The sequence below is a fragment of the Ambystoma mexicanum genome, chromosome 3q, assembly GCF_040938575.1.
Source record: "Ambystoma mexicanum isolate Mex_15411 chromosome 3q, UKY_AmexF1_1, whole genome shotgun sequence".
NCBI lineage: Eukaryota > Metazoa > Chordata > Amphibia > Caudata > Ambystomatidae > Ambystoma > Ambystoma mexicanum.
In genome coordinates, this window is record NC_090926.1 from 62,750,689 (window position 1) to 62,770,633 (window position 19,945).

Here is a 19,945-nt window from a genome sequence, read left to right on the forward strand (position 1 = left end):
AAATAGCACTCCCCAAGGTAGGAAGCACCTCAAATGGCAAAAAGTTTATGTACGCTAAGCCCCACAGTACCTGTGAACTGAAGGTGTTCCAGCTGGATGCCTTATGGCTGCAGTGCAGCAGACCCTTGTTCCTGGTCCTTGGTCGTGGTGATGAAAGGGAGGACGCCTGGCGGCTCCTGCAGCAGCACTTGAGAAAAGGACTCTGCAGCAATGTATTCTCCTTGATTCAGCGGCTCTTTGTGGTTTTGGTGCCTTTTTCTCAGCGCCAAAGAAGAACGAATAGCTCTGGTTAGAAGTTCCTCGGTCCTTTGGTCCTGGACTCTGCTTCTGTAGGGTCCTCTGGGTGGCCATAAGGTTTTGGCCAGATTCGCACTTAGAAAGACAATGCACTCGCAGATGGTCAGGGGTTCCTGGGTATTGGGATTTTGCAGCCTTGGAAAGTCACAGCAGGTTGGGGGCTGTGCCAAAATAGTTTGTCTTGAGGCTAGTTGGTCCCACCAGCCTAAGGGAGGAAGTCATCCCGTATGGGTCTTTCCAGTCGAAACGAAAACTGGGTCAGCACAGCTGCAGGGTTTTCACTGGGTACTTTGCGGTCCAGGAGTGTGCTGCTGGCGTCCCTTCATGTCTTCTTCGTAGGATGTTGTCCTCCAGTGGTCGCCTCTACACCAATCCCACCTCCTGCAACCAGCCATTAAAGGTATGTTTGTCCTTGTAACATGAATGTTACATTTAAAATGAGAAAGGGGATACTCAGTGTCTCCTCAGCACTCCACATAAGGTGGGGGGTGCTGGTCTCACTTAACACAATGTAAAAGGGATCCAAAGATCATTTCTACCTTTGGGAACTGTAGTTCTCACAAGGTTAGCCAGAGAAAGTTAAAAGGGGAGCACCTAGGGCAACCCAGCAACAATAGGCACTTATTGCCAAAAAGGATAACTTTTAAAAGACACTATGGAGAGTCTTAAAAATTACACCCATAAAAAGATTCTGTGAGTGTGGGAAAAGGTTCCCACTCACGGAGGTATAAGGAAAAATAATCCATCAGTAAAAGCAAATAGTTCTGGGGTTGACACAGGCTGGGCCTCAGGTGGCCGGGACCGCGGGAGGAGAATGTATATTCTTACCAGCTGTTGCAGCCAACTGATTGGCCAATGGGCCTCCCCAGATACAAATCTTGCAAAGATAAGAACCAGGTGTGAGGTTGAATCCTGTAACCACACTTCGAAGGGATTGGTTCCTCCGACGAATTCCACATCTATGACAGGTAATCACCACAGCTGTGCTGCTTCTGAAAATATTCGGCGTCTGTGTCCTGCCTCGATGACGTCGGTACGCTGTCCTCGAGGGCCTCCATCGAGCCGACGTCACCGGATGTTAGAAGTAGGATGCCCGTAGCCTCAGTTCTGTTTTTTCCGCGAACGTGTTCGCTACAGAGAGCTCGGCGCGCCTTGGTTCTTCTGAGTTATATTCTATCGGTTCTTCGAACTTGTTAGTTTGTGAAGATATCATGTCTTTGTCTTTTTCTACCCCGTGGCCGGGTTTCAAGAAGGGTCGGGACTGCGGTTCCAAGATGTCGCTGACGGACCCGCATGGCCCCTGCCTCTGGTGCCTCGGTGAGGACCACGCCACGGATGATTGTGACGATTGCCAGTCGTTAACATCGAACGCCTGGTGGGAGCGGAAGAAGAAGCTTTCTGTCGGTAGGGTTTCCAAGCCCCGAAAGTCGAAATCCGCTGGGCTTTCAGCCGACGATTCAAGAGGTGACACTCTGCGTCGTTGGCGTAAGTCCAGGGGGCCTCGGTCCCAGAGTGGTTCCCGCCATTCCTCTGCCTCTTCGAGGCACTCGCGGAAGCACCGTCACCGGTTGCCTTCCACGTCCTCATCCGAGCACTCCGCCTGTCGGCGGATTGCTTGTCCCAACAAGCATTCTTCTCCTGCGGAATGGGATGCATTTCATTCGGAGATGATGGCGATTTTTCAGTCACAGGGCTCTGTTCCGTCCGCGCCTTCAAAAGAAGCCGGCAGGGAAAGTACTAGGGCCACCGCTCGCACGCCTTCGGGCTCAGGTGGTCGGCGCGATCATCGGGCACCTTCGCTCTAGCCATGCCCGCTCCAGGTCTTCGAAGAAGACGTCGACGCCATCGGCGCCATGTCCGTCGAAGGACTCTCTCGAGGATCTGCCTCCGAGGAAGTCGTTGACGCCATCGGCACCAAATCTGTCGAAGGACACGCTCGGGGCTCCGCCCTCGAGGCCTGTGTCGAGGCCATCCGGCACCACGCTCGACGTCGACGCAGATTCTGTTGACGCCCTCAATGCCTTTCGAGGATGCTTTGTCGGAGGTACCCCGTGCATCGGTGGAAACCCAGAGGGAAGGCTCTGAAGAAGTCGGTGAGACCTGTCTTTGAGCCCTTTTCTGTGCCCTCCTCCAGGGATTTATTCCGGCCTCTGGATTATATTTCTGTGGTGGAGGAAGGGTCTGAGGAAGGTTTGGTTCCGGATGAGGTTCCTGATGAAAGATTGTCTGGTCATTGCCAGATTGAAGACCTGCGTCAGTCTTTGCACGACGCCAGTGGTCTTGATACCTCTCTGGAGGTTGAGTTTGGCAGGCCTGAGCTTGGTACGCATGCTGACTCTTCATATAGGCAGCTGATGTCGAGGGTGACGGAGTACTTGGGGTGGTCTGCGCCACCAGTAGATTTTCTGCAGGATGACCTGACAGATATCTTGGACCAAGGTCCACCAACTGACCCGGTACTACCATTCCATATGGCCTTGCAAAGAAGGGTGGCGGCGGCTTGGACTGCTCCGGAGAGTCTCCCGGCAGTGGGTAAGTCATTGATGAAAAAGTACCGCCCAGCCAATGGCGACGCCGGCTACTTGTCCATGCACCCTACTCCGGAGAGGCTACGGCCCCAGCAAAACAGGCGTCATACCCTACCATCCCTCCTGACAGGGACGACAAACGTTTTGATGGTTGGGTGAAGAAAGTCTTTTCTTCAGGGGGTATGGCTTTGAAAGCAGCCAACTCCGTGTGTGCCTTAGCATGTTTTACTCACACTCTGTGGAATTGTTTCATTAGCGGCTGAACATATTCCCGAAGGGGAGGGGGGGGGACAGGATGGCTTTCTTGCCCTTGTACAGGATGGCAAGGATGCCATGTGTGAATCCGTTCAGTCGGGTCTGGACGTGGCAGACTGTCAGCGGGTCCATGGCGGCGAGAACTGTGATGCTCAGATTTGCGTGGTTGTGAAAGTCGGGGTTTGCTCCGGATGTGCAAGCCTGACTTCTCATCATGACCTTTGATGGTGAACATCTGTTTGGCAGCAAGGCTGACGAGAGCCTTGAGAGGTTGCAGACCTCGAAGGCTGCAGCAAAGTCGTTGAGCGCTGCAGTCTGCAAACCTCCACCTTGTCGTCCTAGGGGACAGCAATGGAGGGGAGGTTCCTTTCGATACTACTCTACCTTTGGTAGATCAAGAGGAGCTGCAAGTCAGAGGCCAACATATAAGTACCAGAGGTGGAAAACAAGGTACTCGAGGTGCCAAGGCCACTCGGGCAGTTGCCTCTTTGCCCTCAGGCAATGCCGCAGCCACTTCAGCTCAGTCATGAGGCCATGTCCCATGGTTCGCCGGTTGGGGGAAGGCTGGCACAGCATCTTGTAGAATGGCGTGCCATTCTGGATTCTGGGTTCTGGAGATCATAGCCCACGGCTACTGTCTTCCTATCCGGCAGAGGCCTCACGACAATCCACCAGGGAATCTCTCTTTGAAGAGTCCGGATCCGCTTCTTGTGCAGGAAATCAAATCCCTGCTGGAGAAAGGTGCCATAGAACTGGTGCCTGTAACGGAGTGGAACAAGGGATGGTATTCCCCTTATTTTTTGATTTCGAAAAAAGACAGGAGATTGAGACCCATCATGGACTTGCGTGGTTTGAACAAGCTCCTCGGGAAGGACAAGTTCAAGATGGTTACTCTCTCTCAAGTCCTCCAGGCCCTTCAGCTTCAGGACTGGTTGGTGTCGCTCGACCTCAAGGATGCTTACTTTCATGTGCCGGTTCATCCCAAGCACAAGAAGTACCTGAGGTTCGCGGTTGGCGACTCACACTTTCAGTTTCGGGTCCTGCCGTTCAGATTGACCTCCGCCCGAGGATTTTCACCAAGCTCATTGTGGTGGTGGCAGCGTATCTCAGGAAAGGGGGATTCAAGTCTACCCCTACCTGGACGATTGGTTGATCCTGGCGCGCTTTCCCAAGCAAGTCCTGGATCATCTGTCAGTCACCTGCCACTCCCTTCACAGGCTGGGCTTCTCCCTCAACTTAAAGAAGTCCCACATGACGCCAACCCAGCGGCTCCAGTACATCGGAGCAGTGCTCGACACATCCCTGGGGCAGTGTTTCCCTCCCCAGGTGAGGGCTCATCACATTCTGCAGATGATGCAAAAGTTTCAACTTGCCCAGCGTCTCCCGGCATTCGAGTTCTTGAGGTTGCCCGGCCTCATGGCATTCCTGCATTCTCCTGGTGCCAGAGGCCAGGCTTGCGGATGAGATCTCTGCAGTGGGATCTCAAGATGCAGTGGTCGCAGTCCTCTGGCAGGATGTCGGATCCCGTTCAGGTGCCGCCCTCGGTAGCCCTGGATCTTCTGTGGTGGGCCGTCGAAGGCAATCTGATGAAGGGGGCTCCATTTTGGCTACCCTGGCCGGAGGTGACGATTGTGACGGACGCATCCCTCACGGGATGGGGAGCTCATGCCAACGAGTTGACAGGCCGCGGTCGTTGGTCTCCGTCGGAGTCCAGACTCCATATCAATCTGTTGGAGCTGAGGGCCATCAGGCTAGCTCTGAAGTCTTTTCTGCTGACTGCGAGGGAAGAATGTCCTGATTCTGACTGACAACACAGTTGCCATGCACTACCTCAACAAAAAGGGGGGGGGTGGGGGGGGGGTTTGGTCACTTCCTATGTGCAGAGAGGCGATGCAGCTCTGGTTCTGGGCCATCCAGCAGGAAATTTCGATCTCAGCAGACGAAAACGAGGCGGCGGATGCACTGAGCAGGCAGAGCACGGTCTCTCACGAGTGGGAGCTGGCTCAGGAGATTCTCTTGGAGATCATCGCCCTTTGGGGGACCCCTCAAGTGGATCTCTTCGCCACCAGTGACAACCGGAACTGCGAAAGCTTCTGCTCGGGGGAATTTCCTCCAAGAGGAGCCTTAGGGGACGTGTTCATAGTGGAGTGGTCCTTCCCACTGATGTACGCGTTTCCTTCAGTCCCCGCCATTCTGCAAGTGCTGCAGAGGTTATGGAGGTTTGGTTCCCTAATGGTCCTCATTGCTCCGCCATGGGCACGGCGAACGTGGTACCCGGACCTTCTGGACATGTCCATCTGCCCTCCACGCCGTCTTCCCTACCGAGACAATCTCTCATGTGAGGGGGGTCAGGTTCTCCATCCAGAGGTCAAGTCCCTCAACCTTCATGCTTGGCTTCTGAAAGGTTGAGGTATAAGGATTGGGACCTCCCTGAAGACGTGACGGAATAATTGCTTTCGGCCAGACGGCCTGCAACAAAGTCCCTGTACCGTTGCCGTTGGAGAAAGTTCTGCGACTGGTGCAGGGTTAAGAATGTGGGTCCTTTATCATGTGCAATTCCTGTGGTTCTGTCTTTTTTTCTTTCATTGGCCCACAAGGGCCTGCAAGTGGGTACCATTAAAGGTTACCTGGCGGCACTTTCCATATTTAAGCGCTCGTCTGAGGAGTGTTTAAGATTCCATTAATTTTGCAGTTTCTGAAAGGGCTCACTAATGTGTTCCCTCTGTCACCTTTCCCAGGTGCCCGGTTGGGATTTGAACCTGGTTCTAAAATTCCTAATGGGTGCTCCATTTGAGCCTTTACATTATTGTCCTTTGAGACTGTTGACCCTTAAAACTGTATTTTTAGTTGCGGTTACTTCCGCTCGCAGAGTGAGTTGCAGGCACTATCTGTTAAGCCACCCTTCACGGTGTTTCATAAGGACAGGGTTGTCCTTGGGGTTCGTCTTTCTTTTCTTCCGAAAGATGGGTCGGAGTTTCATTCAAGCCAGAAGGTCATTCTTCTGGCGTTCTATCCTCCTCCACATCCTGGTAAGGAAGAGGGGAGTCTCCATAGGTTGGATCCTAGGAGAGCTTTAAGTTTCTACATCTCACGCGTGTCCCGGGTCAGAGTGGATGATCAGCTCTTTGTATGATACGATGGAAGGCGTTTGGGACAAGCTGTTACTAAGCAGACTTTGTCTAGATGAATTATCTTGACAATTTCTGAATGTTACCGCTTGGCAGGTAAGGACCCTCTGGTAGGCTTACGGGCCCATTCTACTAGAGGTGTGGATGCCTCTACTGCTCTGCATAGGGTTATTCCCATTCGTAACATTTGTGAAGCAGCCACATTGGCCTCTGTCCATACTTTTGTAAAACACTACTCCCTGGATTCTATCCATGGGCAGGACTTAGCCTTTGGCAAGGCGGTCCTCTATTCTGCAATTTAATTGGGCATTCTAAGATTCTAAATTCTTTTCACTCCTCCATACGTTGGTACTCCTTTGGGAGTCTGTCATAGATGTGGAATACGTCGGAGGAACCAATCCCTTCGAAGAACAAGTTACTTTCTTACCTGGTAACGTTCTTTCGATGGGATGTTCCGACGACGTATTCCACATCGTTCCCTCCCAGCCTGCCCCGCTACAGAATTTCTTATGCGATTGCAGCTTACGTTTCCGCAAGGCTTTCTGTGGTCATACTGGCAGAAGATTGGTGCCACACGTTCTGGGAAAAAACTACAACTGAGGCTAGGGGCGACGTGCATCCTACTTATAACATCCGGTGACGTCAGCTCGATGGAGGCCCTCGAGGACAGCGTATCGACGCAGGATGCAGACGCTGAACATTTTCTGAAGCAGCACAGCTGTGGTGATTACCTGTCACAGATGTGGAATACATCGTCAGAACATCCCATCGAAAGAACGTTACCAGGTAATAAAGTAACTTGTTCTTTTCTGCCATTTCCTAATTTTATGATTGCACAGATGCTAGAACAAAAGATCCCTAACTTTGTATACATTATTTCCACACATCCCAATTAAATATGAAAACAGGCAGAGACTCCAGTCACAGAGACGTCTAGGCTCATGCCCCAGGCTCCCAGGTGGAGTGAGCCCCAACATGGGTGCCTGATTGAAATAAGTCAGTGCACTGCTAAAGCTCTAAAGCTGCTGCCTGAATGTTGTTCACACCTACTTTCTGTTTGATCAATTTATCCTAAAAAAATTTCTGCATTCACTGTAGGACAGACAGTAGGCCCGATTCTCAACAGTTTTTTGGTACAAGTGATGAAATGCACTAACGCATCTCATTACTTCTTGCGCCACAAACCGGTGCACCTATATCCACAAAGGGCCTCTGAATATGTGCATCTTCGATGTGCAAATTCAGATGCCCTTTTTCACTCCATATGCCCATTTGCTCAATTAAGGGGGAATTTTTGTGCATTTCGATGTGCATACAAAATCGACAAATGGGATTCTCTTTCAAATCCACAAAAATGAAAGACCTCCCATTGCGCCTGTTTGGGCTAGACGCAGGGGAATACCCATTACACAATACGTTAATTTCCGAACCTTTCATGCATTTTCTTAGTGTTCCCCCGCATTTAATAGTGGCAGGCCCTTTAAGAATCCGTCCCTCTCAAATATGCTCCAAGCACCCATGTGGGTGCTGGGAGCCTGTAATACATTTCATTGCGGGAGCATGCTCCTCAAACTAATTCATTTAAGGGGGCTCGGCAGTGCATCTTTGAGCTACTGTTCAGCCACCCCTGAAATGAGCAAGACACCTTTGAGAATATGGTGACCTGTGCATTTCTGAAATGAGCGCAAATGAAATCACCCTCTGCGTCTTCTTCTTTGGCACTCATTTTTGAGAATGTGCGGCATTTTGTCCATTTACTGTAGCACAGCTCCTGTAACATTCTCACCCTTCTGTGTGGAATACATTGATCATTGTGCAATCCTGAAAGTTGAAATGCATATTGATAAATCTAAGTACAACCATTTTGTACAAGAAATAGCCCAGTGTGGTAAACTCATAACAGATTTGAGTTCATATGCCAGATAACAGTACCAAATGCCATCAAAGTAAACACAGCCTTTTATATGTCTCAGGTTGATAAACTCGGGTGTGTGTATATATACTTTGTTGATAGTAACTTTAACTTTCCTATAAAACAGCATACCTCACCAGGCAGCGCTAGCTATACAAAGTAACATAGAATCAGAATGATGCAGGTCTAGAGCTTGATTCTTCCAAATAAGGGTTGTAAAAACTAGCAGCCACTCCCATAAAGAGGAAAAAAGTGTTAATCGCGGGAGGCGATTAGGACGCCAAATTCAAGAGTGTGGAACCAAAGTGTTGAAGCTCCTATCCTGGGTTTGCCAGCGTACGATAGTGATCCTGGACAAATCATTTAATCTCACTGTATAGTACTCTGCTGCCTTCCGTGAGAAGGCTTGCCTTGTCATACTGATGCCATTGTTTAGCCCATTGCCTGGTCCTTTTTATGTAGGCCGTTTGAGTGAAGAGATCATAGACAGAAGATAGCTGACCAAATGTCCCAGGCCTCTGGCGAGAATATTGTCAGGTGTACTTATTTAGCAGAAGAAATAGGTTGCTTTTTTGTACAATGTTATGTTAAAGGCACTTCTGCACACGAAATAACACTCTACAAATGTGCGTCTTGGGTGTATTTAAAGCTTTAAAGTACAATTGGGAAAAACCCAGATTAAATCTTTTAAGCTCCCACCAGTTCATATTCTGGTACCTGTATACTTGCTTTGGTGATGGAGGACATGAAGCTGGCATAATTTTCATTCTGCATAACGTGCTTCTATAAAGGTTTGTTTTAAAATATTGCTTTCAGAGCCAAAGTGCTATATACAGTGTCTCCTAATCTCTCCCTTAAATTAATAGTAAGCAGGGGTGGAGGGCACAATTTAGGGTGAACTTGTTTCATGCAGAGTTACAATAATTATTAATGAATATCAGTTAGGGTTATTCCAAAATCAAAAGAAAACTATCAGTGTGGAATTGTATGCTTTGTTTTTCTTTCTCTCATACATCATGCACTTATACAATTATGTTTTGCTTTTTCTTACACATCACCAATGCGAAAGTCTGAAATGTGTGTCTCTTCTTGCTTTGCAAGTTTTAACTTTTTCATATAAAAAGTACAACAGGGAGTATGTGTAGTGGTCTTATTGTTTCTAGAGTCTGTTTAATTTATGGTATACAGTGTTACAAGAATCTGGTGTGTGCTAGCCTTCTGGTGTATAGCCAAAGAGCCTGCAATCTAATATAACTGTGGTAACAGCGAAGTGTCTGGAATGTATCCAACAGTCCTCTACCCTCAACATCTACTGGTAATGTTGCTCTTGAGATGCCACTTGTTTATTATACTCATTCCAGCAAGTCTGAAGAGGACAAGAGGCCTCGAAGGGCGTACCCATGCTTATTTTGATTGCTTTGGGTAAGCATCTCAATCTATGGTTTGTGATCCCATTGCGCGGGGTGAGGGGGGGTGGCATGACCAGAGAATAAGGATCCTTTCCTTTCTTTGGTTCGCGGGGGGCCTAAAGGAGTCTGTGCCCCGGGCCCTCAACATTCCTGAAGATGGCCAACACTCTTCTGCCAATAATGGGGGCCTTGCTGTGTGTGGCTCTGCAACAAAAAAAAGCAAGCAGGGGTGTTAGTGGGAAAGCAGGAAAGGGAGATGTGGAGAGCGTGGTGTTAGAGAGTGGAGTTATGAAACACCTGTTACCTGTGTGTTTGTATGGTTTGCAGGTTTTTTTCATGAGAGGTGCTGTAATCTGGGGCAGGTTACTGTACGGGTGTCCCACAGTAGAAAAAGGCGGTTTAGCCTTTTCCATGGAAAGTGCAATGGGTGATAGAGGGTTCTCAAGTGAATTATTCATTGTGAGGAATAATGACTGCAGCATTTTGGACTGTGTAGTTTTCCTATGAGGTTCTTTGGGAGTCCCTAATAGAGGCTAATTGCATAGTTTAGACTTGTTGGGACTATTGATTTCATGGCCATGGTCCTTTGAGTATAGGAAAAGCAAGATGTGATGCTTCGTAACTTGCAGCGTTGGATGAAAGAATTTCTGACAATTGTTCCCACCTGTGGTTCTAACGTGGCGGTACTGTGCATTGTGGGTCCAAGGTTCCTTATCATGGAGGATAGCACTCAGCATTGGCCCCTCTTGTCGGGCTAGTGGATTGAGGTGCTGCAGTGGAAAGCATCCGTTCTGATTTGACAGGGTTCAGTTTTAGTCCGTTTCCTGTGATCCAACCAGGTTGACGTTTGGTAAGGGTATCATGTAGATGTTCAAAATAAAGAGGCAAAAGTGTGCGATCTTTGGGTACTCCACAGGTCAGAGGCTCTGGGTGGGATTTGCAAGGGGCCATGTTGTTGGTTCCCATTCTACTGGGGAGGAAGAAGGTATCCAGCGTAGAGCAGCTCCTTTTATTCCAATCTCTTCTAATCACTTTAGAAGCATCTAGTGGCTGATAAGTGTTAAAAGCGGCAAAGATGTCCAGGAGGATCAGTGCTTTCATCCATATTGCTCTTTGGAGTGTCCCAGATTGAGCATAGTACTGATTCTGTAGCCCTCTATGGTCTAGAACCATGCTGTACCTCGCCAAGAAGGTTGCTTGTCTCAATGAAATACTGGTGTTGCCCTTATATGAATTATGAGTACTTTCCGGATGAAAGCCATGTTTGAGATGTTGGGCTTGCTTGCAGGGTCGTTTGGGTCAAATGTGACCATAATGAGCAAAGGTTTGGCAAAGCAGACTTGAAAAGAAATGGAACACTAGCAGTAGTGATTGCAACTGGCATATGTTCAGGTCTTTCGTCATGGTTTTGTATAAATTGGAGGGAACTGATCTTCTGGGGATCCAGCTGGGTTGCAGGGCTTGATAGTGAGTAGGCCTTGTAAATGGACTGGGGAGAATGAGATTACAAAGTGGGTGGTTGGTGCAGAGTGTGATGTCTCCTTTGTAGGATATGACAGTGGTAATCCTTTATTTTTCAAGTGTCATGACCACCACACATCTAACTCACATGGCCCACAAAACTCCATTTTCAGTGAAGCACCAGTGTAAGAGAGCCGCCATGGAGAGGATAACTAATACCATCAAGATGGGTGCCGTCAAGGTCACAGCCTGCCAGCCTTTGTCAACGCTCTAGGCCAGTGTTCTCCAACGTGTAGCTCGGGAGCAACATGTTGCTCGCTGCACCCTAAATTGTTGCTCGACAGTTGCTCTGGGCTACGGTGGTGAGGGCTAGAAGGTGGTGCTGATGGGATGAGACATCATTAGCTGTATAGCCAGGACAGAGTACTGGACTGTGCAAGAATGTTGGCCAATAAGCCTGCTGTAGTTCCAGCTGGCTTATTTTTATACATGCAAGATTTGTATATGCAAATAATTTTTCCGTAAATGTCCTCATTTATTATAGCAGTGTCATTGTTAAAACCCTTATTTATTTATTTACATTTTTCAAGCGCTCACACAGCCCAGGGGCATCGAGGCGCTGTTACAGGAATATGTCTCTTAGTTGCATATTTATAACGCGCTTAATACAGAGGTTTTTAAGCGTGGAGCCGGGGATCGAACCTGTGTTGCTACGTGTCGTCTTGTTTCCAAGGCGAACACGTTGCCGCTGAGCTATCCTCCCTGTCATCTTCAGATACTTTGCTCAGCTGACAAATGTATTAATGAGCAAAATAATTGAACCATGTTTATGTCCTGAAGAAAATGGGTTATATTCTGTTCCTTTGTACAGCTGGTAGGAGCATAATGGACAAATAATTGGCATTCATGCCCAACTTTCCTCTATTAAATAATTTGCATGCACTGCTTTTTGTTCAAGTGAGGTTCGTGTTTAATACCACCATGCATTATATTTATCGGAAATATTACTTTATCACCTATATTTATTATTACATAGTGTTCTAGTGGGAAAAAAGTTATCATTTGATACTCTGCCCATCTAGCATGTGGATAATGGGCAGATAAGGTAAATGCATGCCACAATTTTCATAATTAATTTGTCCTATATTAAAATCCAATTAAGTTGCTGTTAATAGGTTTAAATGAACACGCTAATTTATGAATCCAAATACTTAGTTATCACCACCACACTCTTCTATGAAGTGGTCATCAAATGCTCAAAGTTTTGACCAATGTTTGCCACTAAATTGTGTAAAATCCCTTTTGGGCAGAGGAAATAGTGAATTTTAAAGCTCCTGAGGCGTGTTACATTTGTGAAAAAGTGGTTAGGAATAAACATAATACTTTTCGGAAGGATTTGGAGCCTATTTGCCATTAAATGCCAAAATAATTCTTCCAAGGTAACCTCCAAAGCACCAGCGAAGTGATCTTTAAAGCCTACCATGTAATGACAGAATTACTCAATCAATATTTATGTAATCGTATTTCTCCAATAAGTCAACGTTTAAAAACATGCATCATATTTTATTAAATTCACATAGAACAAGCCTAAAATAAAAACGGCTTTAACATATTCAAACAAGCTACCTATAAAAACCCTGATCATTACAAATAATTATATAAAACATATACATTACAGAGAAACAATGACCAATTAACAGAAAATGAACCAAATCTTCATCGACTCCTATTTTACAGCCACACTTTGTGCTTCCTCCTTCACACCGACTTAATTCATAGAGGCATGGTTACATTTAAAATTACCCTTAGCATCAGCCTCCTGTATTCCGGGGATCTTATTTCACAGATTTCTCCGTGCCATGTTATATGTTTTTGTAAGTCTGCACATAAAGCTAAAGAGGGCAGCCTTGCTACAAGAGCTATTTTGAGTTTACTTAATGTGCCAAATTTAGTTACATCTCACTCCCTATCCAAATGCACAGTGCCTTACAACCCCCCCTGTACCACAAGTATTTTTCTTTACCTGGGGAGGCTGCAATCGCTCTTACACTGAAATTCACTTTATGATGAGCAGAAAATCCCAGATGTGCTTTTAAAAAATAACTTCAAAATCTCAACTGGCCTGACTACTTCAAACAATTCTGCTCTTAAGGTGCTACCAGGTGTATCTACAGGGAGACCTGCAATTTGGCACAGGAAGTTATTTTGCAACCCCTCAAGGGCATGACCGTTTGAACCACCCTAGATTTCGCTGCAATAAAATTCATGGAACAGACCTTCCTTGCCTTGTATACCTCGTGGCACTTGTCCAATCGGAAAGCCCCAAACTTGAAATAAAAATGTTAAAAGCCCTTTAATCCTTAATGATGCCCTTTCAGCTGTCTTCTTAAAATGATTGACCCAAGCACCACTCTTTGAGAAGTGTAGGCTCAAATAAAAATGAGACTGCCCCCTCATCTCTATAATCATTTAAAACTTAGATACAAGGTTTCACCCTTTTCCCGAAGAACTTCATTTTTGTTTTTATCACATTTAATTTCAAACAATCGCTCCCAAAATAGTAATTTGTGTTTAGCAGGCCTTGTTGGAGACCTGCCAGGGTTAAGTCAAAAATAGCTGCGTCTTTGGCATAAAGAAGCATGCTATACTATAAAATGTACCCTTCAGAGAAGGTGGATTAACTTTCCGCAAAGAAGTACTAGAATCAACGTCTGAAAGGAATTAATTGTGGCCAACTGACATCCCTGCTTTTTACCTTTATTGGTGGGGAAGAAATGTAGAACTTGCCATTGTGTATATTGGACAGACCCTGGGATGTCTGCATATCACAGTTGGATAAGACTTAATAAACCATTAGGGACCCCAATAAAATGGAAATTAAGCCACACTGTTTCTGTCAATCAATTGAAATGCTTTCTCCCTAAAAACACTGCACTGGCTCCCATTCACACAGCACATCACCTTCAATACAATGTGCATAACACACAGGGCAATCAGCGGACAGGGAGCAGAATTCCTACAAAAGAAAATAACAATCTACAAGCCAACAAGACTCCTCAGATCAAGCAATGAAATCCGCCTGGAACAAAAACCATACCTAAAGAAAAAACTCAGGGGCTCTGCCTTCTCCCACTTAGCCGCAAAAACCTGGGACAACATCCCGAAAGAAATAAACTCCAAAGACCACCTACAATTCAGAAAACTACTAAAAACCTGGCTCTTCAACACCACAGACTCAAATTAAAAAACCAAAACAACCGATCGGGAAACACAAAGAAAAGGGACACTGACAACACCCAGACCTGACCAGAGAAAACTCCTACTACAAAAGAGACGATGCTAAGTCGAATAGGACACAAGCGACACCCATGAGGACGGAATCAGCACTCCTAGCCAACTCCACCCGACAACCTCACCCACCCCATAATTGCTACCAGGTATCATACTTGCATAGAGCTGTGTGAATGTTAGCACTTGCCACACTTGAACTAAGCTGTGGACATTGGCATTGACCATATGCAGTCATGAATGAAGGCAGGTGCCGCCCCTGGATGTAATTGCAAGCACTGGCATGTGCCACGTTTCGAAGGGGCGGGAGCGATAACCTACATAGCCATACAGCAATGCCAACTAACCGATCCACTAACAATTTCACCCCTCTGCATACACCTCTCAAACTCTAACCAAACACAGCCACAGCCTACAACTCAACAATCTGCACAAACTTCACAACACTGCAACAACAAACAAACCACATATAGACTCGCACAACAGCACACGACTACCGACCTTAAAACACCCCAAGCCCAGCTAACGGACCCACCGGGCTGAGGCCGCCAACAGCACATCACTGCTCTCTTGCACTTTACCAGCTTATTCCCACTAACTCACTCCCCTTTCCCTTTTTCTTTCAGAGCCGGCAGAGCACCAGGGGACCACTCCGGTGGTGATCGTGTGTGGTACAAATATCCTTTAACATTAACAAATCTGAAAAAAAGCCAAAAATAATCTCCCTCCCTTAACCTTACCATATTTCTCCATGGTGATGCTCAGAGCAAATCAGTTGTCAACTGTACTAAGCCTTCCCCTGAAACCTGTTTGGAAGGGTTTCAAGATGTTGTTACTTTGAGTCCCCTCCTCCAGTCTCAGCAACAAAAATGTGGAGAATATCTTACCGGCAATGTCGAGTAAGGAAATTGGTCTATAACTAAGGGGGGTCAGGGGGCTGATGGTCTAAGGACTGCTTGTCAAATGAGATGGTATAATGCCTGTCTCAACAATGGCATTAAACATAAAACAATGTGGTGTCCTTTGCAAGAGCTACCATTGTTCCTGAATAAACTTAGATTTTTTTTTCTTTGTCTTTTGGCAATTTTTCATATGCCATTTTAAAACTAAATCTGACCAGCCATGTACACAGCACTCATTAAACCATGGTTCAATTTTCTTTTCGAGATTATACATTCTGCATCAAACCATGGGGCATCCCTTTCTATAACCTGGACCTCCTGAACTTGGGGATGCTGTTTGCCAATAGCTATGTCCCGGATAGTTTCAACCAAAGACTCAAAGTGATACTTTCCAATGTGGCCTCAGAACTGTTTAACAGTTTTAAGCATATATTTTAATTTCTTGTGTATTATTAATTCTTTCCAATGCCTCCTTGTCGAGCTTAGTCACCGTCAACCAGCCCGTCTGGCTGTCGGACATCATCTTTGTGGTGCCTACCCTGGCCATTGGAAGATTGACTCAAGAGGATAGTGTACACACTATTCAATCAGAAATTAACCATTTCATAACATTCCTGAAGGAAAAACAATCCACCATACAGTAAACGATGAATGTGGACCAGTATTGCTGATCTAAAGATCCCAGAAAATCCCTGTGCAGAATCCCAAAATACACCTGAAAATCAATGCTTCATTTGTGACCAATCTTACTGTCCAAAAATTTGCACCAAATTTGAGAAAAATATTTTGCTCGAGAACCTAAAACCCCTGGTAATGTTTTAGTCCTACAATATTTTACAACATGACTGGTCGTATGTGTCTAAAAATCTCCTCGTGACCACTCGATTTCCTCAACATTTCATGTAAACAACGACTTAATATCAAATGAAGTAGAAGGCCTTGCAAATTGCCTTTACTAGAATTGCACATGGTCTCGATAACTTAAGTACAGCAAATTAAAATGTTCTATGAAGAGTTTTAAGTTTATTACCTTTCTTATTTGTGTTGCAACCATTTGTCCACCAACTGAGCACTGATATTTTCTATCGAAAAATTGATGTTGCTCACCATTTCATTTGATATAGGCAAATTTTGCTCATTGCACACAAAAGGTTGGGGCACTTAGGCACTAGCATGGGCGCAGTGCTATATAAACCACACCCTGCATCCATGCCGGTACTTAGCATTCGTTCCAGAAGCAAGGCAACACAAGCGCTCCTCTCACGTACTATGCTTACCTGGTTTCTCTTCCCGCTCTCGTTCCTGGTATACGGGCCGCTTCCTTGCTGCCCCGCTGCCATTAGCTGATTCCTGCGAGGTCCGTGCTCGCACTCCGCTGCCATTAGCTGTTTCCAGTGAGGTCTGTGTTCGCACTCTTCTTCGACGAGCTGTTGTCCGCGGGGTCCAGGCTCGCTGAAAAGGAAAAGAAAATTGTTAGTTTATTGCACAATGAAAATGCGCTTCTTAGGAAATACAGAACTTTGAACACAGTATAAGCATAGCGTTGCTTATGCATGCAAGTAAGGAATCGTACAAAAAACACTCTTGGAATTCAAAGCATGTGCAGAATAGCATGATAAAGGCACGCAAGACAGAAAACAAATTCTTCCAAAAGGCATGCACGCAGGAACAATTGTAAACGAATACTTACCTGACTCGAATTAGAGTAAATCTGGCCAGGATTCTTCATTGTCAGAAGTGCATCTAGGAAGAAAAAACAATATTACCAGATGGAAAACAACACTCTTATTTAACCACAGCTAGAGACAATTACACCAAGAATAGTAAACACAAGCACACCAAAGGATTCGATGCATTGCAGAACTAAGCAGCACAACAAAAGCAGCAAAGGTGCCTACTGGCCGTAGTTGGTTTGGACCAGAACCAGTGACGTAACTGGAAAGGAGCCTAAGCAGCTATAAAACATGCATGGTGAGTCCAAATCCAGTGGGATGTCCAAGGGAAGGTGGGCACTACATACAACCTATACTAAGGCAACTTTTTCCCCCATCGCCTCAACCACCAACCCTACCCCTCAACCTACACACGTCAGAGCGTTCCCATTTTGCGTGCAATGGGAGGTGGTGAGGGGCAAGTTCAGAGTATCAGCATGACATCCCTGCAAGACAAAAGGTAAGCACTACACCAGGTATTCTTGGAGCAGTAGGAACTTTTTTCTGAAACGTACAGCAATTTGTCGGCAGAGTTGTAGATTCATGGTTGGGGTTATGTGGCAGGCTGCTAGACCTTTGAAATCTTGAACAACTTTAAGCATCTCCTCATGACTGTGTTGTGCTGATTCTACCCGTTGGGAGTCGTATGATTTCTTGGCTTTGGCCATTTCTGCCCTGAGGGATGAAGCTGCTCCTATTTGATTGCAAGAAGTTTTTCCTCCAAACTTTCTCAAATTTACAATTTTCTTACATGATTTTTAATATGGGAGTTAACAATATAGCAAGTTCTTTTCTCTGAGTTTTTAAATCGTTTCCTTGGTGCAATGCTGTCAAAGGCAGAGTTAACCTGATTGTGGAGTTGTTCATCCGGTGTATATATCGGTGGATTCCAGAGCGGATCGTTTGTTTGCTTTAAGCATTTCTAAATGAGTGCCAATTTGTACTTCTTTTCATGGTCTGGTCCATAACTGAGGTCCTCTGGATGATTTGAGAATGGGGATTTCTCTGAATAATGTGAATGGAATGGATGGTTCTATGTGGAAATGTCCCCAGGAAAATGTAGCCATGTGAAAATATAGTCAGCAAAAAGGTTTTTTAAAACATGTATTCAGAGGCGTTGCTCGGGGGGAGGGGGTTAAGGGGGGTACAGCCCTGGGTCTCTTGGTTGTAGCCCCAGATAAAAGCTCAGGGGGGTATAACCAAAAGGCCTGCTAGCACCGGGTCCCGACAGTGCCAACATTAGTGAAGCCCCAGAGTTTTTCCAGACGTAGCAACACCCCTGCATGTACTCATTCAATACAAGCAATCCAGAGTTTGAAAATGTTGCCAGTAATAAGGTTGCAAAAAGCTGTTTTTAAATGCACAAATGTACAGTGCTGTAACCCTAAATATGACCCAAACCTTTAACAGAACCTCCACACTCCTCCTCACTCCATTCATAAACCTTGCCCTAACTCTAAATACAACCCTTATTTTACCCTGAACTCCTAGAAAACGCGATCCCTTCAACCCGCTAAAGCATTTTTTACATGTTGCTCAATCCAAAATAAATCTTCAATCCCATCACCAACTCGCCGCAAATTACATAGGCCTTGCCCTAATCCAAACCCTTCATCGAATACAGGCTTTAGCCCTACCCTAACTGCAACTCTCCCACATAACCTAATGCTTACTTTACCATAACCACTAGGTTTATCCTAACCACTATCCTACACCAACATCGCCAGCCCTCTCCAACCTCCCTATCCTTTTCTTTAACACTTACATAAACCATTACTGTATTAGTCCTAGCCTTACAATAACCCCTACCCTAACACTAACCCTGACACTTAATCTATCCTAATAACTAACCAAACCCCAACATCTTTACTCTAACCCCTATCCTTCCCCAGGCCCTATCCTACTCCTAAACCAGGAAAGCACAAACCCACTAAACCATACTTAATGCTAACAGTACTACATTTATGGTGACTTTTTGGCTGTGTTTAGTGACTAAATTTTGATAGTCAACTTTTTCACTGCAGAGGTATTTTCACCACAACTTTTTTCACAGACTACATTTTTGTTGGCTACATTTTCACTGAATACCAAAGGGATCAATGGTCCTACCAAGGAGGGTCGATTGGAGACTGTGGTGTATATATGTAAATAAAGGATTTTGTGGGAGAGCCAAACTATGGGATGGTGAGAGTAGGAACCCTGGTGTGCATTTTAGGAGAGGCAGTTAAGAGAAGAGAGGAAGGAGAGTGGAGTGGCAGGGGTGGGGGCGCTAGAGATTCTATCTTATTTAACCGCACTGCAATAAAGATATTGCCAGACTCACTGAAGATGTGTGTATTATTACACTGGAGACGAGTGGTAAGAGGGGCGCCCGCACGCAGCATAGGTATACTCAGGGTCACAACGCTGAGAGGCTTGCTGCATCACTGCAGCAGAGTTTTGCAATTCTGCTATCCACTGCAGTCCGGAAGGCAGTGAGTACCAATGAGCGATCTGGAAAGGCTCTCATAGTGCTGTCGAACAGCCACAAGGGCCTGCGGAGATGGGATATGGCAACCAGAGCATTCTAAAGAAAGGACCGTCAAATGGGTGCATATGTGCGCAATGTTGAAGAGTTCAATAGAATGCTTGCTGTTGCTGAGCAACGCCTGATCCTGACTGTTTCAACTGATTTAAAATGAGGGTGCAAAACGTTCTGGGCCCCATTATTTGTATGCCCTCTCCTGGTACTCCAAAAGTAAAATGGAGCCAATGGGAAAAAGGTTTTCTGCATTATATTCGTGCAGTTTCTGGGAATGCAAATGCTGTCGATAAAAAGGTACCATAGCTAATGCACTTTCTTGGTTACAGCAATGCATATATGATACTTTACCGGCTATTGCTGACGATGCACATAATGCCGACGACATGAACGAACTACAAGTGGCTTAATTGAAATGTGATCTGCATTTCGATCCCAAAATAACTACTATATTAGAACGTTATAATTTCGGCACACTGAGACAAGCTAGTAATGAAATGGTGGAAGAATATGTCACTGCACTAAGACACGT

The 19,945-nt window shown here is 45.8% G+C and overlaps 1 protein-coding gene across 2 annotated transcripts in view; it reads right to left on the bottom strand.

Moving 5' to 3' along the window:
- LOC138582115 (trichohyalin-like) overlaps positions 1 to 19,945 on the bottom strand; it is a 137,288-nt gene that overhangs the window by 58,245 nt on the left and 59,098 nt on the right. For both annotated transcript variants that reach the window (XM_069653097.1, XM_069653098.1), the window contains 2 exons: positions 16,871 to 16,923; positions 16,458 to 16,632 (listed from right to left, as the gene is read on the bottom strand). In XM_069653097.1, coding sequence (XP_069509198.1) covers positions 16,458 to 16,632; positions 16,871 to 16,923 — 228 coding nt within the window. The remainder of the gene's footprint in view (positions 1 to 16,457; positions 16,633 to 16,870; positions 16,924 to 19,945) is intronic.